The sequence below is a fragment of the Eptesicus fuscus genome, chromosome 7 (assembly GCF_027574615.1).
Source record: "Eptesicus fuscus isolate TK198812 chromosome 7, DD_ASM_mEF_20220401, whole genome shotgun sequence".
Taxonomy (NCBI): Eukaryota; Metazoa; Chordata; class Mammalia; order Chiroptera; family Vespertilionidae; genus Eptesicus; species Eptesicus fuscus.
Window position 1 is genome coordinate 84384614 of NC_072479.1, and position 27252 is coordinate 84411865.

A 27252-nucleotide genomic window follows, 5' to 3' on the forward strand; every position below is an offset into this window, starting at 1 on the left:
AACACAGACCTGCGTGTGTGCATATACTCGGCAATCAGTAGGCCCAGTTTTCACGTTTGCTTGAAACCCAGATCTACGAAAATATAGAGCAAAGTAATGAATACAGTTCTGAACTATTCGGGGGGCTCACATACAGGAAGGAAAAAAGCCACACTAATATCTACTTCAAACATTTATCTGGTTTTGGTTGTTGGGAAGGTAAGATAACCACCAACTTGACATCTTGACAGTTTGACAATATTCAAGAAGCTACACTAAAGGGGACAGCCCTGAGGCTGCAGAGCTTGAACAATCAGTTTTATAAAAGAACAATCTGTCTGAGTCTCTAAAGCCTTTTACCTGAACTCATCCACACATAGGGCTCTAACCTCAAAGAAAGAACTTGGCTTTTACACCGGGCAATTCAAGCTGAGTGTACACAATCTATCTAGTTTAATGCTATCTGAAAGAAGAGTGATTTTTAGAAAGACAAAGTAAGAGCTCTTTGACCTGTCAGAGGAGTTCTCTTTCTCTTCCTCCAATCAGGTGTCAAGCAGTTTCAGGCAGAGCTCAGAATGATCTGCACCCACGAGGAGAAGGCAGCAGGCAGACACATAGGTGTCACTCAGAGGCTCAGTCTGGTTCTGGTCCAATTCAGCACACACACACATCGAGTGTCAGGCACTGTGCTCGGCCCCAGGATTCTAAGATGTGAAGACAAAATGCTGCCTAACCTGGTCTCATTTTCTGGAAAAACATTTCTTCTGGGGGAACCTCTCCTCACGTGACTTAAATAGACAAGGTCATGCTGAAAACAGGTGTGTGCCAGGCCTGGCTTTGTGGCTGAGCACTGTGGGCAGTGCAGGATGACAGTATCATTCACTGAGTGCCAGCCATGCGGCACTCTTCTGGGCACGTGGTAAGCAATAACTCATGTAAGCTCACAACAACGGTACACGGCAGGCCTTGGATGAGCCCTCTAAGGGATGAAGAAGCTGAGACTCTGTGACATTCATTCTGTAGGGCTCTAAAGCCTGTGCATTGTCTGTTGTTGGGCATGGCTTGCCATGAGAACAGGAGTTCCAGTCCTCTTGGATGAGATTCACCCGTTCATTCATTCGTACTTCAGAACCATCTACAGCAGGGGTCCTCAAACTTTTTAAACAGGGGGCCAGTTCACTGTCCCTCAGACCGTTGGAGGGCTGGACTATAGTTTAAAAAAAAACTATGAACAAATTCCTATGCACACTGCACATATCTTATTTTGAAGTAAAAAAACAAAACGGCAAAAACACCCGCATGTGGCCCGCGGGCCGTAGTTTGAGGACGCCTGATCTACAGTGAGCTGAACCCTGTGCTGTGTTCTGGGGGATACGTGGTGATTGATGTGGCGCAGTCCCAGCCCTGATGGAGCTTGTGGTTCAGTGGTGAGGACAGACGGGGAACCCCAGGTCTTGAGAAGGGAAGTTGAGTGTATGTTGAAAGCACATTGGGGTGCTGGTGAGTCCTTGCTGAATCCCAGTGTAAGTGACTTAAACTGAGGCCTAAAAGAATGGATTGGAATTATACTGGATGTATTTTGTTAAGTTAGGGGGTGTGTGGTGGGCCTGGGAAAGGGCTCAGCAGAGTGATGAGTGCTGCAGCCAGAAGGAAGATGAGAGAGAATGTGATCTATACAGGAAATCCGAAAAAGGCCCTGAGTGGCTGAAGGACAGATAGCAAAGAGGAGAGAAGCTGCAGGGGTGAGAGGGACCCAGAGCCTGCAGGACCCTGAGGGCTGCTGCATTTATTCTACATTCAGTGGGAAGGTTCTGAGAGGTTTTAAGGTGGGGGCGGGGGGAGAGGAAGGGGACAAGGGAAAACATATGCCCAGATTTGCATTTTAACACAATAAATCTAGGTGCCAGGTAGCCAACTGGGGATAGAAGTGACCACTATTTCATAGGCCCCTGTGGACAAAAATAATCCTAGGCAAAACTAGAAAATTACAGTAATGAAAGAGAAAAACACTTCTACCCACAATCCTTTCATCTAGAGATAATCACAATAACTATTTTTTCTTGCATTTCCTTCTGGTCTATTTTTATGGATTACAAAAATTGGGTTATTTTGAGGACGAGAGATGTGTATCCTGCCTTTTCAATAATATAAGCTGAGCATTTCAAAAACATGATTTTTAATTGTTGAATAATATTCCAGCATAATGACTTGCCCTCATGGATTTAACTGATTCCTATTGTTGGCTTCTGACTCCTCAGCACATCCATGTGCAAGAATCTCTGTCAGTATCTAAGACTGTTTCCTAGTAATGGGTTTCTAGAAAAGGAATTACTGAGCCAATGAGCAAAACTGTATTAAGTTTTTTACCTGTATTGCCCAAGTGCAGTGGTCGGCAAGCTCATTAGTCAACAGAGCCAAATATCAACAGTACAACGATTAAAATTTCTTTTGAGAGCCAAATTTTTTAAACTTAAACTTCTTCTAACGCCACTTCTTCAAAATAGACTTGCCCAGGCTGTGGTATTTTGTGGAAGAGCCACACTCAAGGGGCCAAAGAGGTGCATGTGGCTCGCAAGCCGAAGTTTGCCGACCACGGCCCAAGTGTTTCTATAAAGGTTATGCTCACTGAGTTGTATGAGTATTCATTCTCTGGCCACTACTGGTGGTTATTTTTAATTTGTTTGTTTGTTTGTTTGTATGATTTCGTTGTTTCACTTATACATGAATGATCCTGTGTGAGCTGCTGAAAGTTTGAAGTGACCAGTTGTGTCAGGTACAAATAAGCATGCCCATCTCCCCATGAAGCCATGTGAATTGAGAACTAACATTTAAAAAAATCTTCCAGTTAACCCCCAACCCCCAAACAAAGATATTTTATTATTGCTAATATACACCAAGTGGCCAGATTATTATGATCTCTGAACACATAATAATCTGGCCACTCGTGTGTGTGTGTATGTGTGTGTGTGTGTGTGTGTGTGTGTGTGTGTAAGCCCAGTGCATGAATTCGTGCATGGGTGGGGTCCGGCCAGCCTGGCCAGGGGGAGGGGACATGGGCAGTTGGCTGGCCTGCCTTCTGGTTGAACTCCTGGTCGAGGGGACAATTTGCATATTAGCCTTTTGTTATATAGGATATACACTGAGTGGCCAGATTATTATGCGTTCAGAGATCATAATAATCTGGCCACTCAGTGTATGTTGGTATTAATTCTATGGCAAGTTATTTCATCTTAATGCTCAATCAAAGGTAGACGGTGTCTTCTGTACGCATCTGGTGGGGTGGGTGCTTCCCCTCTAGACTGTAATTTCCATGAATTAACAGGGAGAATGTCTGTTCTTATTCATCACGGTTTCCACAGAGCCTAGCATCTACCCGGCACATGGTAGGGGCTCAGTTCCTATGTGCTGAAGAAGTGAACACAAATTTACATAAAGACATTTTAATAAGTAATAAAGAGAGCAGTATCTATATTTTATTCATAGGATAACACCGGCCCTCATCACAGGGCTGGCCACAAAATTAGTTTGGTAAATGTTTGTCATGAACGGCTACGTTTTCCTCTTTAGCTCACTTTCTAGGATTAGAACCTGCGTGAAGGAGAGTGCTGGGCAGTACCGGCTGCCCAGCTTCTACCATCTGCTCTGCAGCCACCATCCCTGGTACAGCCCTCAGTACTGGGAACACTGGCTTTGCTGTGTCTGATCCCCACATTTTCCTCGACTCTCAATCATACCCAGCCAAACTCTCAAACCACAGTTTTGATTTGAGAAAACCAACTGCCCTCTGTTGCAAGGCCTCATGCAAGGTGGAGACCACATACGGGTAGAGAATTAGAGGTACAGCATACAATGAAGGCATCCAGCCATGCCCCGATCGGCAGAGATCCTGTTTTTCTACACGGAGCTCCTGATTAGACCTCCAGTAATGACCCACACATGGAGCCTGTCCCCATAGGGTCATTTTCCTCTGTTGCATAATTGAGAATTCCTGGGGGCTGTCTAAAGAGACACCCTCCCTCATTCAAGGGCTAGTTAACAAGTTCCTAGTTGTTCATTTTCTTCCAAGTTCTTTCAAGGGCCAGGGCGGTGGTTATCAAGTGCACCTTCGTGGACTGTGGTGGAATCTGGGCATGTATTTTGCCAGATATATTCTGATAGAAAAGGCGGTTAGTTGAAACAAGTCTACCAGAACTATACTTCAGACAGATGATGAGTTATGTAGGCTTTTATGAGATAATGGACATCTGAAGACCACTTACTTATTGGGGGTAGAGGGTGAGGCATGCTCAGGTATCAACAAAGTTTTGGGACACACATTCTAAGATTTGGATTAACCCTGCAATTTCATATCTACACAGGGCCTAGGACAAGCAGGGGTGCAGGACACGTGAATGACAGGAAGGTGGGGAGTCCGTAGTCTGCCCTAATCCAGCCCTTGATTTTCCGAGTTCTGTCTGCACAAGCAGGCTATGTTCTAATCTAAACTCTCTTGGGTGGTCAAAACGCAGGATCTCTATGTAGCTCCCTAGGAGGGTGGGCCACACTTCAAATCCAAATGAGAGCCCGGCAGTCTGCGGGCTAGGAAGAACCTCCCTCAGCCCTGGACACATGAAATTGCCCAGCACCTTCCTAGCTCAGGCTCCTTTCTCATTTTACTCCCCAACTTTCATTAAAAGCAAAAACAAAACAAACAAAACACTTCTCCTTTTCCTCCCCTTTCTGAGATCTGCCAACTTCTTCTTCCGTGGGCCTTGCAGTGGTGTCCTGCTCTCCCCCCAGGGGGTCCTCAGCCTCCGGCTCCAGGTCTGTCCTCATTTGTGTGGCAGCCTCTGCCTGTCCTGCTCTCTTGAAGCCACGGGGGAGGGGGCCCCAGAGAAACCGGACATGGATGGGATTTCCCTCCCAGACCAGGGAAGGAGAGTCTGAGAGTCTGTTTTTGTTTGTTTGTTTTTCGGTTTATTTGTTTGTGTTTTGAAGGGAATGACATATGCTCTCCTTATAAATACATGCTCTGTTTTCTTCCATCGCCCTCCTTTTTCTACCAGAACCTATTTCTGAAAGCCCTACCGGCCTGAACATTAAAAAAAGTGCCTCAAATATCAGCTTCTCTGGATAATCTAGGTATAGTCTCGTTTAAAATGGCTCATAAGTATCAATTATCTCTTCATAACAAGCAGAATAAAAAATGTAAACAGTAGGTAATAATAAAATAATGCAAATTTCCATTTGAACACAGATGATGCTAATGCCCTGGAACTAGGATTGCACAACAATAAATCCACACTCTCAAATTCTAACTAACTCTCCATCTCGCCCATTCTGATATCCCTTCAAGAACCACTCCACTTCCAACGGAAACATTCTCAAGAATAACCGATTCTTCGGCCCAAAAAAAAATAAAAATTTTATTTTAAAAAGAAATATACACGTATATTTATGTATATGGCTCTTTCAGCTCTTGCTGAACTAAAAAATTCTTCTTACGTCAACAAAGTAAACTTAAGACAAAGAAGTTACAAGGGAAATAAGATAAAATCAAGATTTTCCACTTAAATCCTGATCATGGGCCTTCCCAAAACCAATCTTAGAAGCGGCATTATGATGTGGGCTATCTGAAGATCTTCCAACATTATGATTCTAAAATAAACAGTTTAGACTTTTGTTGGCTAAAGATAAACCAGAGAGATTCACAACAGAAGTTTAAACTGCCATTATTGGTTGTTCTTTTTAATCTTGCAAAATGCGGTAAAGAAATATTCTGACTCAGGGGTGGAAAGGAGCGGCTGGCTTGCTTTAGTCTATATCATGTCCACAGTTGCCCTTTACAGGAAATATGCAATCAGTTACTTCCTTGACTCACGCTGGGTTTAATTCCCCCACAGCCCGAGAAATAAATTCCTCAGAAAAGACATTTCCTTTGTGGGGGAAACTGGTCCCTGCAAATGTAGACAACGGAAACCAGCACCCAATTCTCCCATCACCCAGTCACTCTGAGGTCTGGGCGACAAAGAACCTCACTTCAGAGTGTACCCAAGCGCAGCCCTGAGCACAGACCTAACCTGGCAGGCTATCTTCACTCCTCTGACACCTCTGATCACAGAGTTATAAAACTCCCCGGGGAAGAGGCTCATGAAATTACCAAGTTACATGACCTGTTCCCCCAAATTCACAGATGTTCTCTTGACTGCTGATACTTTCTTCAAACTAATAGACTTTTGTATCCATGGCTCCAGGAAAATGAATTCCTCTGTTGGCTGCCCAGCCTCCAGATTTTGGTTGTTACATTTCTGAGATTAATCTTTCGTAGCGCTGAATCCCACCTTCTCCGTTTCAGGTGTTTGAAAGTTTTCATACTCAGGATCACAACACCATTAATGCCTTTGATGGTGATGAGGTCGGCACACTGATTATATTTAATCAGCTACCTTTTTACTGCCAATGTATAATATCAGGGGCTTTCCGTATAATTGGATGGTTGACTTCTGGAACCGGTGGGAATTTGAGACTACGTAGGGACCTGCAAGGAACCGTCAAAGCTGGGTATGACTTTCTGACTCCAAATCTCATTCTCCTCCCAATGCAATAGTTAGTTCTTTGCTGTGAAGGCCTCTTTAATCCTTGTGTGAGTTTAGTTGGCATTCAAGAAAACACCATGCATTCTTTGAAGAATCTTGGTTTACTTAGAGGAACCCCAGGTGCATAAGTAGGACATGTCATGGGCTATACGAACTGACTTCACAACCAGAACTCTACAAGGACGGGCAGCATGCATCCATAATCCTTGACTTCTTCCCCGGTGTTTGCTGTGAAAACCCATTTTCTCATGGGAACCTAAAGCTCTGAGTGCAGAGCTATCACTGCCCATGTTAATCTGTTACCATGGAGATCACTCTGGTAACATACAAACCTGCCACCAGTCCAGACACACAGTATCTCATCCTGACTCTTGGAAGGATGGCTCTACCTTCAACTCACTCCAGTTTAAAGTTGCCTCTACTAGGATTTAGCTCTAAAGTATCTGCAGGTTAACTCTGAAATGCCATTAAAATATAAATCCTCGGGAGACAATGAGGGAGGTAAGGAACGTGTAGGTCTCAAGATTCTAAAGCAATAAAGTGCACACAGAGGGGTTGTCCCTAGGTTAGAGTTATGGACTTGTGTGTTACATTACTTGACAGAAAACCAAAAGTAAAATCGGAATGGGGACGCCATTGGACTTACTACCTAACACTTACCGAACGCCTGCAATGCGCTATTTACACAGCATCTAGCTCATTACTGTGAGTTATGCAATGTGAAAGCATCACTCGCTGTTAGGCCCCATAAAGTCCACTACATTTCCAAAATTGGGCTTCCTATATGTGGCAGGTCGATAGCATTCTGTCACAATCTGTCTCTAATGGGGCAAACAAATAGATGTGATATTGGTCATCAGTTAAAACACGTCAGAATAACTCTGAGTTTTATGCTAGTTCACTGGATCATGGGGGGGGGCGGGGGTAACATAGCCATTCCTCATTCCTTATTCACTGAAGTCGAAAGGCTTTCTTTCTCTAAAGTCAACAAAGCTACATTTGTGCATGAGAACTTGATACCTGTCTAGAAGAATGTCTATTTTAATTTCCCCTAAATCCTAGGGTTATTAGAAGGTGGGGCGGGGCGGGGGCAGGCACTATGGTCTAGCCTCAGGTTGAAGGGTTTAGATATGACCCTCCCTGTTAGGAATTCCCAGGAGCCATGGAAAGGAGGCTGGAACTGCATGTTTATGTTCAGAAGTCTCAGACTTCAAGATGGGCCTCGACCACATAGACATCAAGGTCTCTGGTGGCTTTTAAAATGAGCGGAGGCAACTCTGGCATCCAACAGCGTGAGGTGAACCAAGGGGGCGGAGCTTCCCTTCTCTGCACACCCCGAGTTAAACCTGGGCTGCTGCCTCGGTCCCATGGGGTCTCGGCAGCGGCACAGTGAAAGTGTTAGGACCTGGGAAGATACCGTCAACTCCCAACATCCAAGGCCTGGCAATCTACTTCAAGGCCCAACGAGTTGTTGTTGCTTTATCTACCCGTGTTTGAAGAGCAGGGGATACTGAAAAGGAGATATAATGCAAACTTAATAAGTAGCAACTTACTTTTGTTTAAGATTGAACAGAAAGAATACTGAATTTCATCCACCTATCAGTCATCTTGCTTCCCTTTGGCACCTCTTCAGCTCCTGGAACATCTCTGTTAATAGCTTCCTTCTAACATGTTCTTCCCTGGCAATGCTGCCCAGAGTGTCAGGTAAGAAAAATACCCAAGGAAACACAGGATTAAGAAGCAGGTGAGTGCACACCAGCTCTTATTCCTAACCCTCCCCCACATCTCTTCTCCCTTCTAACCAAAATAAATAATAATGACGTCAGTCCACCTCTTCCACATCCCTCACTTCCTCACAGAGGAGCAAAGGAGCAGAATAAAGTGTAGCTTTGGCCACAGCATTTCAATGGGTGCTTTCCTTTTTTGTACTGTAAGCCTAGATAGGGAATCTGAAATAATGAAGAAAAGAATTTTTGAAAAAGACCCCACTGGGTGCTCTAGAGGCCAATGAAAGATTAAAATGAGAAATTACATTTTTCTACAGGAGAAATGGCACCATTTCTCCCCTTACTATGAACTCAAAATGACACCTACACAGTGTTTTGCTACATATGCCGAAGAATAACTTAGTACTGTGAGTCTTTCATAATTACGTACCATCAAAATTGTATTTTTTCCCTCAGATTTCCTCTTGGATGCTATCTGTGTTTTAAATATAAGTGAATTTAAAAAAAAATCTTGGCCTTTATTGAAAAGTAGTTTTGAAAGTCTATATTCTTTGGAGAAGAAAATAAGGTTAATGTTGGGAATGAGAAGGAGAAATTACTTCCAGAGCTATTTACACCGCAGTCAAATAAGCTGGAGATAAAAACTTTGGACTTAATAGGGCATACACGGAAAGCTTACTTGTATTGAGAAAAGTTAATACAAGCAAACACAGAATCAAGAAAAAATGTACTTTCTATGGAGATATAAAACATGTCCTTGTAAGTTTTAGGTATTTAGATGCTCAGTAAATAATGGTTTTGTGAATATGATATTAACTGAGTTTTTGCTTTCTTAGACTGAGTTTCTACCTGACTCATCTTTGCATTCCTAGCTTTGAGCATAATGGTTGAATAGAACAAGATCTGAATTGTCTTCAGAACAAACCCAGGCAGCCACAAATGATATTTCCAAGGAATTTCACATGGGAAAGAATGCGATCTGGGGGCGGTCACTTTCCTTACCTATCTGAAACATGGCCAGCAGATTTCTGTCCTCATCTGCAAGATGTGGCAGAGCTGGCCAGTGAGGTTCTAGGCCAACTTGGCCCTAGAATGAACCAGAATGGGCTTTTCTAGAGAAAGGGGGCTGGGCAATGTTTGCTCAGTTAATTGCCCAGGTATAGTATTTCCCACAATGGAAGGCTGCAGGCTTTGTTGCCATTACAAGAGTATCCCAACTAGGAGGTTAGTTTTGTTTCTTTTCAGGGACCTGGTATGGATTTGCTTCCTTTCTAAGCATTGAGGCTCATTTAATTACAATCAACAACAGAGATGGGATGCACTGAAGAGATAAAGAACACAGATTCCAGAGGAGATAGACCTGGGTATCAATTCTGGTTCTACCACCAACCAGGTCTGTGGTCTTAAGCAAGTTACTGAACATTTCAGAGCCCTGGTTTCTGTACCTGTACAGCAGAGATACTATCACTTACTCCCAGACTTGTCACACACAGTACACACCCAACAAATGTCAGCTGTTTTTACTCAGTGCTTGGGATGTCAGCATTTTACAATTGTGATTTTATACATCGTCTCTAGTTTGTCCAGTACCTCAGTTTTCTCAAATCAAAAATGGGTGCTGAGAAGACTATTTTGAGGCAAAATGAGTAACAGTCCTTTACTCACACCAACTGAATAATAGGGGAAGAACAATGCGGCAGTCCTAAAATTCCCTATCAGCACATAAAAACTTTGGGGATAAAAACTTTGGACTTAATAGGGCATACACGAAAAGCTTAGTTGTACAGAGAAAAGTTAATACAAGCAAACATAGGATCAAGAAAAAATGTACTTTCTATGGAGATATAAAACATGTCCTTGTAAGTTTTAGATATGTAGATGCTCAGTAAATAATGGTTCTGTGAATATGATATTAACTGAGTTTTTGCTTTCTTAGACTGAGTTTCTACCTGACTCATCTTTGCGTTCCTAGCTAAACTGGCAGGACCGGTCAACACTGTGGCCTCTATCCTGGGTGGACCTCCAAATGGGAATGGCTTACATGAACATCCGTTTGGAAACTGAGGGTCCCCTAGAGCAGCCAGGAGAAGGTAAACCAAAGCCCCAAGACAAGCTGTCTTGAGGAAACTGCCATGTTCAACCCATGATCCTAGTGTTTTTTCAAGTCAGCATTCACTCAGAAATACCCCGAACCAAATTGCGATAGCTGACACAGCTGGCAAGCACCAATTTTTCCTGTTTACATCAGGAAATACCTAGCTTTTTGACTTAAGTTTCTTCATCAGACAGGCCATTTTACAGTAAATACTTCTTCCTATTCTTCAGAATAAATCCTATAAACAACTGTAAAAGGCAGGGACCTCTTAATTGATTATACAATACCAGAGTTAGATAGACCTTATTAAAGTCACAGAGTTTGATGTCCCCAATTTTACAGATGGGCAGATGAGACTCATAAAGGTTAAACAGTTCACCCCCAGCCACAGAGCTACTAAGTGACAGCTGGGATTGAACCATGGCCTCCTGACTCCAAGTCCAGGATTCTTTCTGTCTACCATGTGGCCGCTCCAAACGTCACACTTTGTTTATTTCCCTCCACAGAGCCCAAATATATTGCACACATAGAAAAACTCTAGTAACTATGTGCTAAATTAATCTAAAAATTATACAATTCTGATGTTTAATCTCATTGTTATTTCAATCCCCAAAGACACCAATATTGGCTAATGAGCAGGGGCTATTTGGTGAAGGTTTCAGGAGTTTACAAAGTGTTTTAGAAATCATAACCTAATATCCTCTTAGCAATGTGAAAAAGGTATTGCTATGCCCATTTTAGAGAGAGAAAGGCCGAGACATTGAAAGACGTGTCCAAGGTTACACTACTCGCTGCATATTGCCAGAGCTGGCACATGAACTTAAACATCCATTCTAAAACCTGTGCCCTTTGTACTGCATTGGCCTCGCCTAATTAATAACTGAACCCAAATGCTACTGCCGTCATCCCTTCTCCTAGTCTATTCCATGAAAAAATAAATTTAGTTCACGAGGCATCTTCATGTCAATTGTTTCAAAGGCCGGCTGCTGAGCCTTAGAAAACACGTTCAGGTTTAAGTGCATCCTTTGCCCAGCTCGGACCCTTATTTCCTTCAGCAACGCAGAGACTTCAGACTCAGCTCTCAGCACGGAACAGCACTTACATTTACTGCCTACAAGATTTTTAAAGGCCAGCCTGAGGAAATGGCTGCATTTTTTTACCCCGTTGCCGAAGACATCTTCAATCATTGCTTTGTGTGGAAGGAGGAAGGAAAGAGGTCATTTCTGAGTCTTGGCAGCATGGGTCTGTAACAAAACCTGTCAGGCCTCTGTGCAGGTCAGGGATGGGTGAAGCCACAAAGGAAGGCAGCAGGAGCAGCGCTCCGAGCCTCCTTGCTGGCAGCTCGGGGGCTGTTAGAGATAGAGATGGTGGCAGCTAATGGTGGGGGTGGGAGGAAGGTGCGGAGGGGGGGCGGGGGGAGGATATAGCCCAGCACACAGAAACCTGTCAGGATGGGATTTATTTTTGTTCTGTGAGGGAGTATAATAGGGCTTTGCCTGCACTCTCAATAGCTGTTTTGAAGTGAACCCGGCTGGTATGTCTTTAATTTGTCATTTCATTATGAAACTGTTTCCCTTCCAAGAAGCCTTCAAGTCAGGAAGCTCTGTCTGCCCACACAGGAAATTCCTTTGCTTCAACTTCCCCAAAAAGGAAATTTCCCTCAGAAGTGAGCCCAGCATATGCCTTTGAGCAGAGCTGTTTCAAAAAACTTTGGCAGCCGAGTCCTGAAAACACCCCTGGTTTTCTGGGGCTGCTGGGATGTCGGGATAAACAGTTGGGCTCTCACCCAGCGGGTGGGGACCCACCGAGCCTGACCCTGGCCCACCTCTTCCTCCCTCTTCATTCTCCTGTGCCCTCGCCCTCCTCACATCCTGTGTTACACCAAGAGCTTTGACTCTCCAAAAAGGAATTCGTATCTGCAACTTTCATCAAGAAATAGGCATACCTGGGCGCTGGCTGGGTAGCTCAGTTGGTCAGAGCATCATCCGATACAAGGCTGTGGGTTAGATCTCTGGTCAGGGAGCTTAAAAGAAGCAACCCGGGCTGGCATGACTCAGTGGTTGAGTTTTGACCCATGAGTCAGGAGGTCACAGTTCAATTTTCGATCAGGGCACATGTCTGGGTTGCGGCCTCGATGCCCAGTGGGGGGTGGGAGTGGGGTGCAGGAGGCAGCCAATCAATGATTCTCTCTCATCATTGACAGTTCTGTCTCTCTCTCCCTCTTCCTTCCTCTATAAATCAATAAAAATATATATACTTTAAAAATCATGGTCATTATTACTATTAAAAAAAAGAAGCAACCAATGAATGTATAAATAAGTGGAACAACAAATTGATGTTTCTCTCGCTCTAAAATCAATTTTAAAAAATAGGCATATCTGTAGACTTCCCTATAACACATGCATGCGCATGGATGGACACACACACACACACACACACACACACACACACACACACACGTACCCCATAGCCATCACATGGCACTTCAGCACAAGGCACCAATTCTTGTCCTCCCTCAACCTCCTCCACACATTTGAGATTTCTGGTAGAAAGACTACACTATCTCAAATGAAGAGGGTGCACAAAGATAAAAAAAGTCAATTATAGGTTCCTAAAGCACATATATTACCAAATTACCTTGTATCAAGAGTGGTAGATTTTTTTTCAAAACAAACTTGCCCAGTGAGGATTTTAAGTAAAATATGGAAGGGGGAGAAAATATCTCCAACCACAGCCTTATAAAAATTAATCTCTCAGACATATTGTGAATGATTAAGTGGTGAGAGCCCCAAGCAGCTGTGTTGAAATGAATAATAATATGGAGTATTTTATGAAGCTTCTTAGCAGACAAGCATTAGCAGGAAACTGTTAGACCCAGTTGAGTTTTTAATTTTCCATTTCAAATCACTTCATTTTAAAAAAAGGGTTGTGAGAAAGAAACAACATAGAGACCTAAAGCACAAAAAGAGGGAATGGCATTGAACTTCAAACCATCGAGCAAGAGAGGGAGAAAGACACAGACAGATGAGGAACTAAGACGGCCCTGGGATTCCCCCCCTGCAATTAGATTGCACTAGCATGGCAGAATGATAGGATCTGATCTTATTACACTATTCATGTGCCCGGAGTCTGTGAGGGGTATTATTGGCCAGGAAATACAGCTACAGTTAAGGGACTAGCGAGAATCATATAGCTCACTGAAATCTGAATACATTAACTCTGAGGTTTGGGGTTGTGGTAGATCTTTTCTGTGCAGTGGACTTATAATTTTATTTTAATGAGTTATTCTATTTTTCTAAAATTTATGAGGCTCCAACCATAGCTGGATCTCGGAGGGGGGCCCAACATTGTTTTTCATGTTCTCAAAGAGAATGGTCTAGGGAACAGTTGGGCTTCTATTGGGAGGGAAGGTGGAGAGTCTGATGGACCTGGCCCACCACCTACCAGTTCTGTGGCTTTGGCCCAGCTCCTTATCCTCTTTCAACCTGACTTTTCAACAGTAAAGTGAGGATAATAAAATGTGGTTCACAGGAGTGTCGTGAGGATTAAATGACATAATACATGTGAAAAGTGCCTACTATAAGCACTCAATAAAGGAAGTTATTACTCCAGATGGAGAGCCATGAGAGAGCTTTCTCCCCAGTTCCACACACCCACTCCTCATCTAAACCACTCACCTCTGGCTAGCTCCTCTAAGTTCCACACAAGTCAAGCTTCTCCTGCCCACTTCAACCTGAGGCTTGGATTAATGGGTCCCTTATACACCTGCAGACTTGGCATTGCAACCACACATTTAGTCACCCCAGATGATGATTAAAAGGCTTAATTTAAGAATTCAGATTTATATCTCCCTGCCAGCCCCTCTCCACCCCCCACCCCCTACAATTCACTATTCCTCTCAAGGAAATACAAATGGCTTGCACATTCTCAAGTTGGCAGTGTGCTTGAAGGAGGTCCAACTTTATCAGGCCGACAGGGATGCTAGCGACGTCCTGAGGCCAAGGGCCAGGCATGGTAAGTGTGAGATTACTCATCCTGGTCTCAGAGGTCCCTGTTCACAATGTTTTGTCTAAATCCAGGGGCCTGGAATTTCCATCTAATCTTTTATGTCTGTCTCCTCTGTGGAGAAGGCCAGCCGCAAGCAAAATTATAAAGTTTATTTCCAACTCTACCCTCTCCTTTGACTTTCTCTGCTGGCCATGGTTCTTCCATTTCAACAGATTCAAGAGATTTGCTAAAATAACTTTCATTAAGATATCAGGAATATAAGGTATTAATAACCTTTATCTAAGGTATTAGATGCTATCATAATGCTTTACTCTTAAAAGTAGACCGAGGTAGAACTAATGCCTGGTCCAAAAGGAATGTATCTTTTTTTTTTTTTCTTCTTAATCCTCACCCGAGGATATTTTTTCCATTGTTTTTTAGAGAAAGTGGAAGAGAGAGGGAAAGACAGAGAGAAGCATCGATGTGAAAGAAACATATCAATTGGTTGCCTCCTACATGAGCCCTGACCAGGGCCCGGGCCAGGGAGGAGCCTGCAACTGAGGTACGTGCCCTTGACCAGAATCGAACCCAGAACCCTCCGGTCCACAGGCCAACACTCTGTCTACTGAGCTAAACTGACTAAGGCAGGAATGTATCTTAACAGTGAAATATCAGGCACCACAGCAGTTCACGTAGGAGATAGTGAAGTTAGGGCAGTCTTAAATCACTGCAACTGAGTGACCACACACCCTGCCAAAGCGTAACGCTGGCCCTGCTCACGGACACCCCCAGCCCTCTGTCCTGGGCCCAGAGTAGTGCCTTCAGGACAATAGAAGTTTAGAAGCCAAACCCTTTCTGAATCTCAACGCTCCTTCAGTAAACTAAGAAGTACCAGGCATGAGATTGCTACACAGCTGGATGTGCGAGGCCCAGGCTACAATACTCAGTTGTATTTCTTCACGCTCTTTCCCTGGATCACTCTGGGTGGTAGGAATCATCACAGAAGCTCCGTGAAGCAGATTCTGGCATCACAGCTCTGAGACAATCCAACACTCACTTCTCTCTTTCTCTCATTGGGATTCATCCGAAGCAAATTGCCGAAGAATCAAAAGGAAAACAATTTCCTTGGGCAAGGGCCAAACAAATATTGAATCTGTTTAGATGTTTGTACGTCTCTGAAGTTCCTCTCCAAATGATCAGAGAATGAAAGTTTCTAACCCCTGACTCTCAAGTGAGAAATAGCTCTCTTAGGGAATTTCTACGTTTGTGTTCCTAAAAGACTTTTAAATAAACCCAAAATATCTGGGTAAATAACTGAAACATGGTCAAATGTTAAGGTCAGCGAGAGCCCCACACAGAATGCTTGACGGAGTTGCCGATAAGGGAAGAAGAACTGCGTGCAGGGCGGGGGTTTCGTGAGGTGGCTTCTGTACCACTTCGCATGAGAAGTGAAAAGAGTAAGTGTGGGAGGGAGTTCAGTTCTGTGAGAACAACTGTGTGGAAGGAATCAGAATGGGAAGGAAAGGAAAGAATTCTCTCCCCCACTTTATTCACATCTAGTGGGAAAACAGGCCCAAGACCGTCAAACCTTCCAACCCATCAGAATGACAGGTTTGTGAACTTGCAGTTCTTAGGGGCTAAGAACTTCCTGAAGTAAGGCATCTGAGGAGGAAGGAGAAGGTAAACCAAGCAAAATTGTTTGTTTGTTTGTTTGTTTTTCTTCCAGAGGGCTGACACCAATCATATGTTCATCTTTGTTTCTCTACACAGAGTTTCTGACGTTGGTGACCCAAGAACTACTTTAGAAAGCAAAAATAAAAGCCCTCCTCAGCTCTGTTCATGAATCGCTGCTGCTTCGGACAATTCTTTTCTCCCTAACCCTACACCCCCTTTTCACAGCCTGTGGCCAGGAGTAGGTGACTCGAGTAACTAGTTCGGGGCCTCTGTTTAGAAATAGTTTCTTGGGTGTGAGTTTCCATGCCCAGGGGATGGCATGGGAGTCACAGATTCTCTGCTGGCTGGGCGGGTGGAAATATACTTGAAAGCTCAGCATCATCAAAGCCTTCACTTTAGAAGCTGAAAGCCTTCAATCCTTGCCAACCGGGTGCTCCTCACCCCCCCCCCCCATAATTAATGAATGCAGTATTAATTGTGCATGTGCTATGGAGCCAGCTGAAGGAGGATGGCGTGGCCTCTCTATGCAGATCAGCTGGCTCGGTAAAGCCTGAAACCCCGTGGAAACCGTCTAGAGAGGGAGCAAAATGCAGGCTGTCATTTGTACAGGTTACAGGAAAGGCCATTGTGCCTCAAGTTGCAGAGGGGATTCCCACAAATCCTAGAGTTGGGGTCAAGAAGGTAGTTGCCAGAAGCCACACCTGTGCATAATGCACTGGGCAAAGGGCCAACTCGCAGACGAGTCTCAGGCTGGAAGGGGGACTATGAGCACAGGGGAGCAGGCCTAGGGTTTGGCGGTGAGTCCTGGGAACCAGTGTGAGATGCGACTGGCCAGGACTGCCTTCAGAAGACAGGCAACGCCCTGGAGCTGGCTCTGTGTCTGATCTCAATCATGGACAGCACAGGGAAGCATCCAACAGCAGCAGGCACTGCACTTCCATGTTTCCTGGCAGGGGGGCATCGTCACAGATGACAATTTCCTGTGTCACTGAAATACCACCATCTGCACTAAAAGCTGATGTTGAGTGCTTGAAATCAAGGGAATGATCATGATTCTTAGCATTGAGAGATAATGCTCCCCTGCTAATATCCCTTGGATTTCTTTCCGGAATTAGAGAGCAATAAAGTGGTTGAGCTTCGAAGAACCTGAAGAATCATGTGCTTGGGCTGCCTGGCTTTACAAACATGAGCATACTACAGCCCGGGGAGAAAGAATGAACTATTCGGGGTGGCCCCACTATTCGGGGTAACCAAGCTGGGCCAACACTCAGAGGGTGGACCCCCAGACAAGTGCACTCCCTGCTCTGTTCTCCTGGAGTAGACTCTCCCAGCCGATATACCAGGTGGGTAAACTAAGGCACAAGAATATCAGACAATCTTTCGAAGCAGGTCAGATTAACAAAGAGTATTAGAAAGTGAAATGCTTTAATTTGAGAACCAAGTAATATAGTCTCTATTCGAGCACATCACCTTTCAGTATTACTGTATAATAATGATCTGGGAGGTAGATCATCTCTTATAAAAAGATGGAAAATCATGGACCTCAGGAACCTCTTTTTACTTCATTTAATTTTCTTCCTAACACTTCAGAATGTATACAAATACCTGAAAATATGTTGCAGATAACAGCCTGCATAGAGGACTGGATTTTAAAATTTATCTCCCTCTAAGTTCAAAATCTAACTTAGCTTATGTCTCTGATTTTATCCCTTTGGTCTTTCAGTCAGCATGTGTCCTTAGTTTATATAAATTTTGCTTAAATTAAAAAATAAAAACCAATAAATACAATAAATAAATAAGGAAAAAAGAAATGAAGAAAAAAGAAAATCTACCTGTTGGCTTGGCTTTTCCCCTGCTAACCAACAGCTGGAAAGAACTAATTTCCATTGGTTTCTAAGACTTTCAAGAAGCAACAAGGTGAAGTGCAAAAAGCCCTGAGTTCTGCATAGAGATCTGGATTCCAACTGTGACTCCTCCACTTGCCCTCCATGCATCGCTGGCAAGGGATTTGCCATTGGTCCTTGGATATAAAACAGAATGGGAAGGAAAGGAAAGAATTCTCTCCCCTACTTTATTCACATCTAGTAGGAAAACAGGCCTAAGACTGTCAAACCTTCCAACCCATCAGAATGACAGGTTTGTGAACTTGCAGTTCTTAGGGCTACTTCCTGAAGTAAGGCATCTGAGGAGGAAGGAGAAGGTAAACCAAGTAAAAATGTTTGTTTTTTTCTTCAAGAAATTTTGCAGTGTTAGAGGCTCTTCAGAATAATATGCATAAAGTTTCTGGCACTGCAAAGCGTTCAATGAATAGTAATGACAATGCACACTTATCCCACACATTACTGTACCAGAGATTCTCTAGAATCTAGAGTGGCCTCTGACACACAGTTGGCCTGGGAAATGGCTCCTTGGGAGGACCACAGCTCCTATGAACTGGCAGGTGAGCTATGATGACAAAAAAAGAAACTCATTTGCAAAGATAAGCCACTCCTGGAAAACAAATGGGTAATTAATTCCTGGCATTGGTACCTCTAAAGTAGAGCTACGGTAAACTGCCTGATACCCCTTAAGATGCTGTCATTCCACACCCTTCAACACTCATCTAGGTACTTTTTTTTAAATGGTTGTGGCATCTCTCCTCACAAACCTTTACCCTCCTTGGAGAACCATTTTAGTTACTGCCCCATCCCCAGAGTAGAGAATTCGGCCCCAGCTGGATGGGAGAACTAATGTGTTCCCTGCACAGCCCTCACGGTTAGACTCTCCCTTCCAGACGTCCAATCTGTTCCCACCACGCATCCACAGCTCTTTATCCATTATCCATATCCGCAATCTGCATTTCTACTGCTGAAATCTTAGAGCCCCATTTGAGGCTATTTCTAGCCATGATCTAGAGGAAACAGAAATAGAGTCTAATTTCAAAAGAATGGGGTTTTAGTCCACCTACTCACGATGGAAGCTGTAAGTATCAGGGGAGGGTGACTAATTATTTTTGGGAATTTACAGTCAGCATGTGGCCAGGGACAGGGACAGTTTAAATCCCTCAAATCCTGCTCTATCTTGCTTCAGAAGAGACCAGAGAAAAGAACCCCCAAAACACACACGCATGGTCCAGGCAACAGTGAAATCAGTAACATTGGTAACAATCACCTCTGGAAAAAGTGTAAGGACCAAACGGTCGAAGTCATTCCTGTTAGAAACTCCAAGAGTCTGAGCTACTGATGAGGTTTAATGAAGCAAAATGGGAGAAAATATCTATTATTTGTGGATGGAAACTTGATCATATTTGTATAGACTCAGCCCACCAATTCTCTGAGACAATAAAGAGGAGGCGGGGAGTAACTTCGGAAAACAGAGTTCAAGCCAACATCCTATTGAATCTTCATGACGTCGGCCAGCAGGATTTTGTAGATACAGATAAGGCTGACCACGGAGCTTATGGGCAGGCATCTCTCATTCTGCAGAACCCTAATATGCCGAGAGAAAGACCACAGAGGTACTGATGGTTGGGAAAATCCAAGGGGAGAGGGTTGAGAGGAGACAGGAGAAATAAAAATGTCCTTTCTTATTTTCCTGTTGTTCAAGTCTCTACTCATAGGATGAACAGGTTCTTATAGGCTTTTATTTTTAAATGGCTCTCTTGCTGGGTCTGTCATGAACTTCCAATATTGGGTCCAGAATAGAGCTGGGCATCCCTGGGCTCACATCAATAAGCCACCGCACCCAGTAGGGACAATCAATTGCCTACAGCTTCCAAGCATCTACTTCAGCATTGTAAGGACACTGAGAGCCCCCCCTCCAGTCAAAGCCCTTTGTCAGAACTTATGCAGGAGGAGCTGCCTTAAATGTGCACAGAACACAGCATGAAACGTGAAGTGAAAGAAAAGGTCAATAGACCTCTGGTTATATATTTCTTAAAAAAAAAAAAAGACATCTAAAAATAGCTGCATTTATTGAAGCTGCTTCCTTATCAGGAAGCATGGAGCTAGGAATTAACGTCTGCCTGCATCGGAAATTCTTTCAGACAGCAAACCCAAAAAGGAAATTTCCCTTCCAAAGCATCCTGGCTGGTCTGCTGCGGGCTGTTTTTTCTCTCCACGCTGTTGGAGGCAGCTGACCGGGGCCCTGGTGCAGCCGCGTGGGCTGTTGGGAGGACTAGACAGTCTTTAAGGATTTGAATGTAAAAAGGGAAGGCCCCCAAAGGAAGGCTTGAGGGGAACAAAATAGAAAATGCTGGTGGCAGGCCATCTTTGTGAGAAGTCATTACTGCTTCGTCGAGATCCTGAGAATGAAATATTCTTCCCCATGTCCTTGCCTCAACTCTGCTGGTGACGTCACTGCACGTCACAGGCAGCTGTGAGTGGAGAGGCCGTTTTTTGGAACGCTGATAATGACCAAGGACAGGCAGGGGAGGGTCTTAGAAGAGGGTGGGAGGGGCTGAGGAAGGAGGCTTACAGATCAGACAAGGCCCATGGGGAAAACAGGTCCAGAGAGGGGTACAGGCATGGGGTGGGTAGAAAAGGCCCTGGGATGGAGGGCCCCAGAGCAGAACTGGGCTCCTAGAAACCATATGGAGTGGTTAGAAAACGTAGCCGATTTTCACGGTGAATTAGGGAAATCAGTCTCAATGCTGTGTGCACAGAACCCTAGGCCCTTTAATGAAACAAACAAGGACATACATGCTTCTCTTGGCCCTCGAAAATGGGAGAAGTCACCCCCTAAAGAGGCTATTTACCAGCTTGGGAAACTGAAATTGAGCTCTAGTGAGTTACCGGCCACTGTGTGCCAGGCACTGTGCTAGTGTCATAGCTCTGACACTTGCAAGAAACCTGAGTCTTAGCGAGGTTCAATAATCGCTAATACAGAGAGAGGTGGCCCTGGAATCAAGCCCGCTCAGGTCTGTCCGAACCTAAGTCCTTCCTATCACCAAGCATTTTCACTTGGCAAGAAGGAAAGGAAAATGGGTCCTGCTCCCCGGATGCCATCCCTGGTGAAATGCCAGAAAAATGGCGCTACCTGGTTGAGCCCCACTCCCAGTGGGGGCCCTCTGGGGCCTTCACGACCAGCTCTGTCCCTTTGGCTGATCTTCAGCCTGAGCTCACAAGAGATTAAAGAGGGAGGAGCAGTAGAAGTGGGTGAGCAACGTTAGAATGAATGAGCCATAGTACCAGGCTCCTGTTCCTGATGAAAGGCAGCCTGTTGGAAGGTCAGCACCAATCCATGGTCAAGTGCATCGCTAGAGCCCTAGCTACTCCCATCCCTGCACCCAGGGCTGCCCAGACTCCCATAGTCAGCAGTACTTGCAGGCCCATGAGACTCTGCCGTTGTGTTTTCTCCTAAGAAAGTCAAATGGTGACTTTGGAAATAGAAATCGCATTAGATTCCTCACGTGCTGTGGGAATTAGGACCTATCTGAGCCACAGTCATCTCATCAATGAAACAGAATTAATAACAACTACTTCAGGGACTGTTGCTTGATTAAATGAGATAGTACGTATATGTGAATGCATTCTGTTACGTATAACAATATAAAATATCCACTGTGATTACACTGGATTTCCATTTTGGCCTCTTCATCGGGAACAAAAATAACGTGAAAGCATATAAAAGTGTTGGTTGCTCCAGCTGATTAGAAATGAGAGACACTGCATCTCTTTTTACTGCCCTGGTTCTAATATAGCTTCGTCTGTCACGCGACTGTCTTCAACTCAGTTACTCTGCTGAGAACGCGAAATCGCCACGTGGGTGAGCAGTGGAGAGGCACTGTTTCCAGAGGAAGGCATTAAATTAAATTATTAAACGCACACACGTAGGAGTGGTAATGTAAGAATTTTAAAAGATTCACACGGAAAGGCAGCAGAGCCAAGGGGCTATTCCTGGTGTTCTGACTAGAAAACTCCCAGTGGCCATTACGGCTATTTATGAACCCACAACATCATAAACCTAACCCTATTAAATATGATGAATGACTCCTAGGTTACGATTTTTAAATACCAATTCACAGGGATTTCAGAAGGCCAGACTGGCATCCCAGGATGCAAAGTCTTTGGGCAAATGGCGATTATGTGATTAGATGCAATTATAGCAACTAAATGCGAAATGATGATGGACAAGGAATTTAGAATAAAGAAAATGCATTTATTTATTTAGATTCTGCCCCATCGAGCTGAAACAGGGGCAGCCCTGAACCACTGTTTGAGGCCAAGTGTGTCACGGGGCTGGCACCGCCTCATGAGGCACCTTGTGCTGCGCCCTCAGTGCTCACGGCTCCATGAATTTAGGAAAAAGTGCTCTCTGGGCAGACAAATGAGAAAAAAGTCTCTCCCTCACATCATGAGGGCCCTTGTAAGAATTAGAAAAAGGCATCTCTTGCTCCAAGCCACAGCTCTTCACTGCCTAGAAAATCGAGAGTGATCTTGTCAAGGAACTCAGAGGGCCTTTGGTCCTTTTAAGTGTTTTCAAGGTGTGACAGAAAGCTTATGTCCCCTTTCAAGAATGGGACTTTTTGTTTTACTCTACTTGCTATAATTGCTGCACTTGAAGTCATCTATCCTCAAGCTTAAAAAAAACTCAGCACCCTTTATGGAAGAAAAAGAAAACGAAGAAGCTTTTCCTATCTTCTCAGTAAACATATACGTGTGTTTGCTCCCCTGATGGAACAGGGAAGGTTCAGGAACCTGCTGTGGGGCTGCTGAAGGGCACCCACCTGCACGTCTGGGGAGTGAGGAAGCCAGACCAGGATGGCACGGGGCTGGCCCTTCTCCCCTTGGCTCTCCAGCCCTTTCCTAGGCCCAGATGCCCCTGGCTGCCCCTTTCAGGGCCTCTGCAGTCACCACTTAACACTGGGCTCCATTTGTCACAGGCAAATAAAAAGGAAAGGCGTTACTTTCTACTTCTCAATAGCTTGCTAATCTGTCACGCTGTGTCTTCAGTTTGAGGACAGCCCTGTGTTTGCAGAACAAAACGGGGAGAAACCCTCAGTAAGAGAATCTTAAATACTATGATCCCTGCCCTGCTTCTAACCAGGAAAGGATATATATTTATTTAAGAATGAATGGAGAAAAAGAAAGAGGGCTTATCTGTAGATCAATGGGGATAAATGAAGAAAAGAAGCCACTTTGAGGCTCATCAGCCTGGTGAGTATCTCTTTAAAACAAGCAGTTAAAAATGCTTTCAACCTCGTAATACCATAAATGTCCTGCTGCTGTCTTGGCTTCCAGATTCTTCCCCGTACTTTCCATGAGCATTCCACTGGGAATTGTCTGGAATCCCAGATTAAAACAGCAATAACCCAACTCCCTTGTTAGCATATTTATTTTCTTTTAGGTTTGGAAACTCAGCTGGGATGCATCTCTGAGTATACGGCATGTCCTCAACCCTCCTAGGGGCTACAGGAGATGTTTCTCAAACAGCACGCTGGGCAGCGGAGTCCTGGAACAGGAGAGGGAGGGGGGCGTTGCAGCCTCGTGTGGAAAGCCCCAGCTGCAGACAAACAACAAAAGCCTGGGAACCTCCACTTTCCGAGGATTCATTCCAGATGTCAGAACTTACGGTGTCACAATGGGGCTCATGCAGACTGACAAGGAGGCCCCTGAAGTCGGGCTGCCTGAGAGTAGGCATTGAGGCAAAATCATCACCTGACCAAACCCATAACCTAACAACTACATCGATTCTAAGGTTGGCAGCAATATGATACAGTCCTGTATCTCATAATTATCTATGTGGGGGATCCATCCACCCACCCACCCACCACCTACCCACCCATCTAATGGAGCAAACCATTCAATAACTGATTGACCATAGTCCTCAGTCAGAATACTGAATCACTCAGAACAGATTGTTAGATTCTGCAGTCTGATTGCTAGACTGCAGAATCTAACCATCTGATCCTAAGAACAGATTCCAGCCATAAACCAACGCTATGGCCACATCAGTGAATAATGATTAAGTGCCAACCCTGAATTCATCCATCCATCCATCCAAAGAGTATTTATTAAACACACATGGTAACATAGCAGATAAGAACGTAAGCTTTGGAGTGAGAGAGAATTGAGTTTGAATCCTGACTATCTCTTAGGAACTGTGTGACCTTGTCAAGTTGCTTCAGTTCTCTAAGCCCTAAATTCCTCATGTGTGACACGGATATAAAAAGAATATTGACCTTACAAGTATTACTGTGAGAATTAAACAAGATAATTTACATAAAGGACTTCACCCAGCGCCTGGTACTGTGAGCTATTGTGATCCTGTGATCGTGTGATTACCACAGTAGGGCCTGGCCAAACAGTAGAAAGCTGTGGCTCAGTGAGAAGACTGTCTACTCCTGAAAAAAGTAAAGTGTTGGTAGAAAAAACAGTTCACATAGGGAGAATGATTCCTTAGGTGAGAACCATAATATCTGGAAGAGGGCTAAGATTCTCTTGTCTGGTCACAATGTGTGTGGTATGATAGGAAAACTGGGTGTTACAATGACTGACGCACAGTCAAACAGCTGGTCTAACAGCAGAACTAGTTAGGAAGTAAGGTCTCCTGACTGCCAGTTTAGTGTACGTTTGTTTTGTTTTACCATAACGTCCTATGGAGAGGCAGTTCTATGGTCAAAGAGTTGACATATGCAAGGGCATCCAGAAACGAACCAGGAATTAGGGCCTCCTTGGAGAAATGTGTCAAAGTACAGGAATAAAAAGCTACAAAAGAAATAGCAGCCCGTTTGGGACAAGTGTTCATAATTCTTTTCTCCTTGCAACTGGCAAGGAGCTTGGTCTGCTTTGTTCGTTTCTGTATCCCCAGCATCCAGAAGGTCCCTGGTACAGTACAGGTAATCAATAACTACTAGTTGAATGAAGAAATGAATGAGATTTGGTAGGAGGAGTGTTTGGCCTGCGTGGTACAAGTATTTCCCATCCTGAAGTGACTAGACTAGTCACAGGGCAGCTTGTGGAGGAAAAGATGCTATTACCTGGATGTGGTTTCTTTTGCAACCCTGTTTGCTGCCATGGTGCCAAAGCACTCGGTTTACCAAGGACAACAGAGCCTGCAGCCATGACCCCGGCACCTGCACAGTCCCGATCTGCTCTGTGAAAGGGCACTGTGGCGAGGATAGCAGAGTGGAGCTATGCCTTTACCCTCTTGCCTAAGTGAAGCTGGAATGTGCTGACCCTAACATGGAGCAATCTTGTAAATAGTGGTGGACACAGCAAGCTGGAAGAGGGGGAGAATCCTCGTGGTCCCCAATCCTCATGGTCCACAAGCCCGGCACCCAACCTTACGGTGGGGGAGAAGGGGTTACCAGCAACGTTCCCCCAGCACCTCCCAGCACCACAGTCACCCGATTCCCTGAATTATCACAGGAAGAGAAAAGAGAAGCTTGTGTCCTCCGTCCCCTATTGTTCTCCACCTTCAGCAGGCGACCTGCGGGCTCCTCAGGACAGATGGAACAAGAGAATAACCTGGGGAGCAGCACCATGCCAGAATGCGATGGCGGGCCCAATTGAGCCTCCATGTAAGTTATTAGGAACGAACTCGGACAGGGCCAAGGTGACCCCCAGTGTCCTCCATAACCTGGACTTGTGCCCTCGGGATAACATTTAAGCCAGAGGACCTGGCATTTTCTTGGACACCGTGACCAGGGTGGGAATCAGGTGATCCATTCTCCCCAGCTGCCCCCAGCACATTGTATCTGGGCTGGGTGGCGGCACAGGAAAGACAAAAAAGGAAATGACAGGTGCCGGCTGCTTGGAGCCAGTCCCTGCAGCACGTGTGTTGGCCCCGACGCCCTGCCAAGTTGCAGCTGAAGATTCAGGCAGGGGAGGGGGCTGAGGCCAGGGGTGGAGGCGATTTGGGAGATGATTGGGGGAAATACCACAAGCTGGCTGAAGCTACGGAGGTAATGCAGGCACAAGAGAGAGAAGAGAGGGGAGCAGGAGAAAGGAGGGGAGAGAAGCCATGTCCAGGCACATAAGATCCTGGAAAGAAGAGCAGCCAGCATGGGAAAGGCAGGAGCGGGGGGCCCTGTGAAGCCAGGGAGAGCACACAGCTTCAAAAGCAAAGCAGGGAGAGGATCTGACTCACAAGTTGAACAAAACTTAAAGCCGAACAAAATACTAAAGGGGAGTTAGTGTGAATGTAGAAAGACAGACTGTCCCCCCGAATCCATCTCGCCTCTTAGGAGAGTTAGTGGACTCTGCCACATCTAGCGCCCACTCCCAGATGCTTGGGTAACACATCCTAGAGCCAAACAGAGAAGCACGGGACAGGAGTTCAGGGTTTTCAAAGCCATTCTGGGGAGGGGGTGACGTTGTGTGAAATCACGCTCAGCTGGCCCCTCTCCAGCGTGAAGCCCTGCCCCTCAGCTCCACGCAGTCCATCATTCTGACCCCGCGTCCCTCCGGACGGCTGTCCCTCTGTCTGTCCCCGCCCCGGGCGCAACACTCACGCAGGTGCGCGGGCAGGCGGATCGAGTCTTCCTCCATCCTGAGCGCTCTGGGCACTGGAACATGAAGTGGAGTCGAGGAAGCGTAACTGGGCACCGGGCTCTCGGGAGGTGTGTATGAAATTCGCTCTTGCTGTTAAAAACAAAGGCAGGAAGAGGAGAGGGGGAAAGACAATGAACGCTTGGAACTAGGTGTGAACTAAGGGAGAGGAGCGAAAGGAACAGGGGGCATCTGAGCACATGCCAAGCAATCCCGCCCGCCCCCTCGACAGACGCTGTTCTGTTGCATTTCAGAGCTCCAGCTTTTGGGATTTATAACAAAACTCCTGGGAAGGTTTATAACATAGGGCTTTTCCTTTGGACTCGGATCAGTGGGTGCCCATTTTTTCTCTCTGTACTAGTGGTTTTGTTCAAGTAAAGAGGGGAGACAACGCGGAGGAAATGATAAAAGTGTGTCCTAGAGCAGGGGTGGGGAACCTTTTTTCTGCCAAGGGCCATTGGGATATTTATAACATCATTCTCGGGCCATACAAGATTATCAACTTAGAAATGAGCCTGCTATATTTGGTCAAACATTTCATTAACTCATCCCTAATGCCCTAGAAGAGCTAGACCAGTGGTCGGCAAACTGCGTGGCTCGCGAGCCACAGTTTGCCGACCACTGAGCTAGACCAAATGATTTCGAAGGCCTTACACAGCCCATGGGCCAGACATTTCTCACGCCTGACCTAGAGAATGGCTTTAAAGACTACTCTCAAAAATGACTTTCCAAGTCACATAATA

At 45.1% G+C, this 27252-nt stretch overlaps 1 protein-coding gene across 1 annotated transcript in view; it reads right to left on the bottom strand.

Moving 5' to 3' along the window:
• Window positions 1–27252, bottom strand: part of ETV6 (ETS variant transcription factor 6) — a 218492-nt gene that overhangs the window by 102869 nt on the left and 88371 nt on the right. Inside the window, exon 2 of the mRNA XM_008140416.3 lies at window positions 26473–26602. Within this exon, the coding sequence (XP_008138638.1) occupies window positions 26473–26602 (130 nt within the window). The remainder of the gene's footprint in view (window positions 1–26472; window positions 26603–27252) is intronic.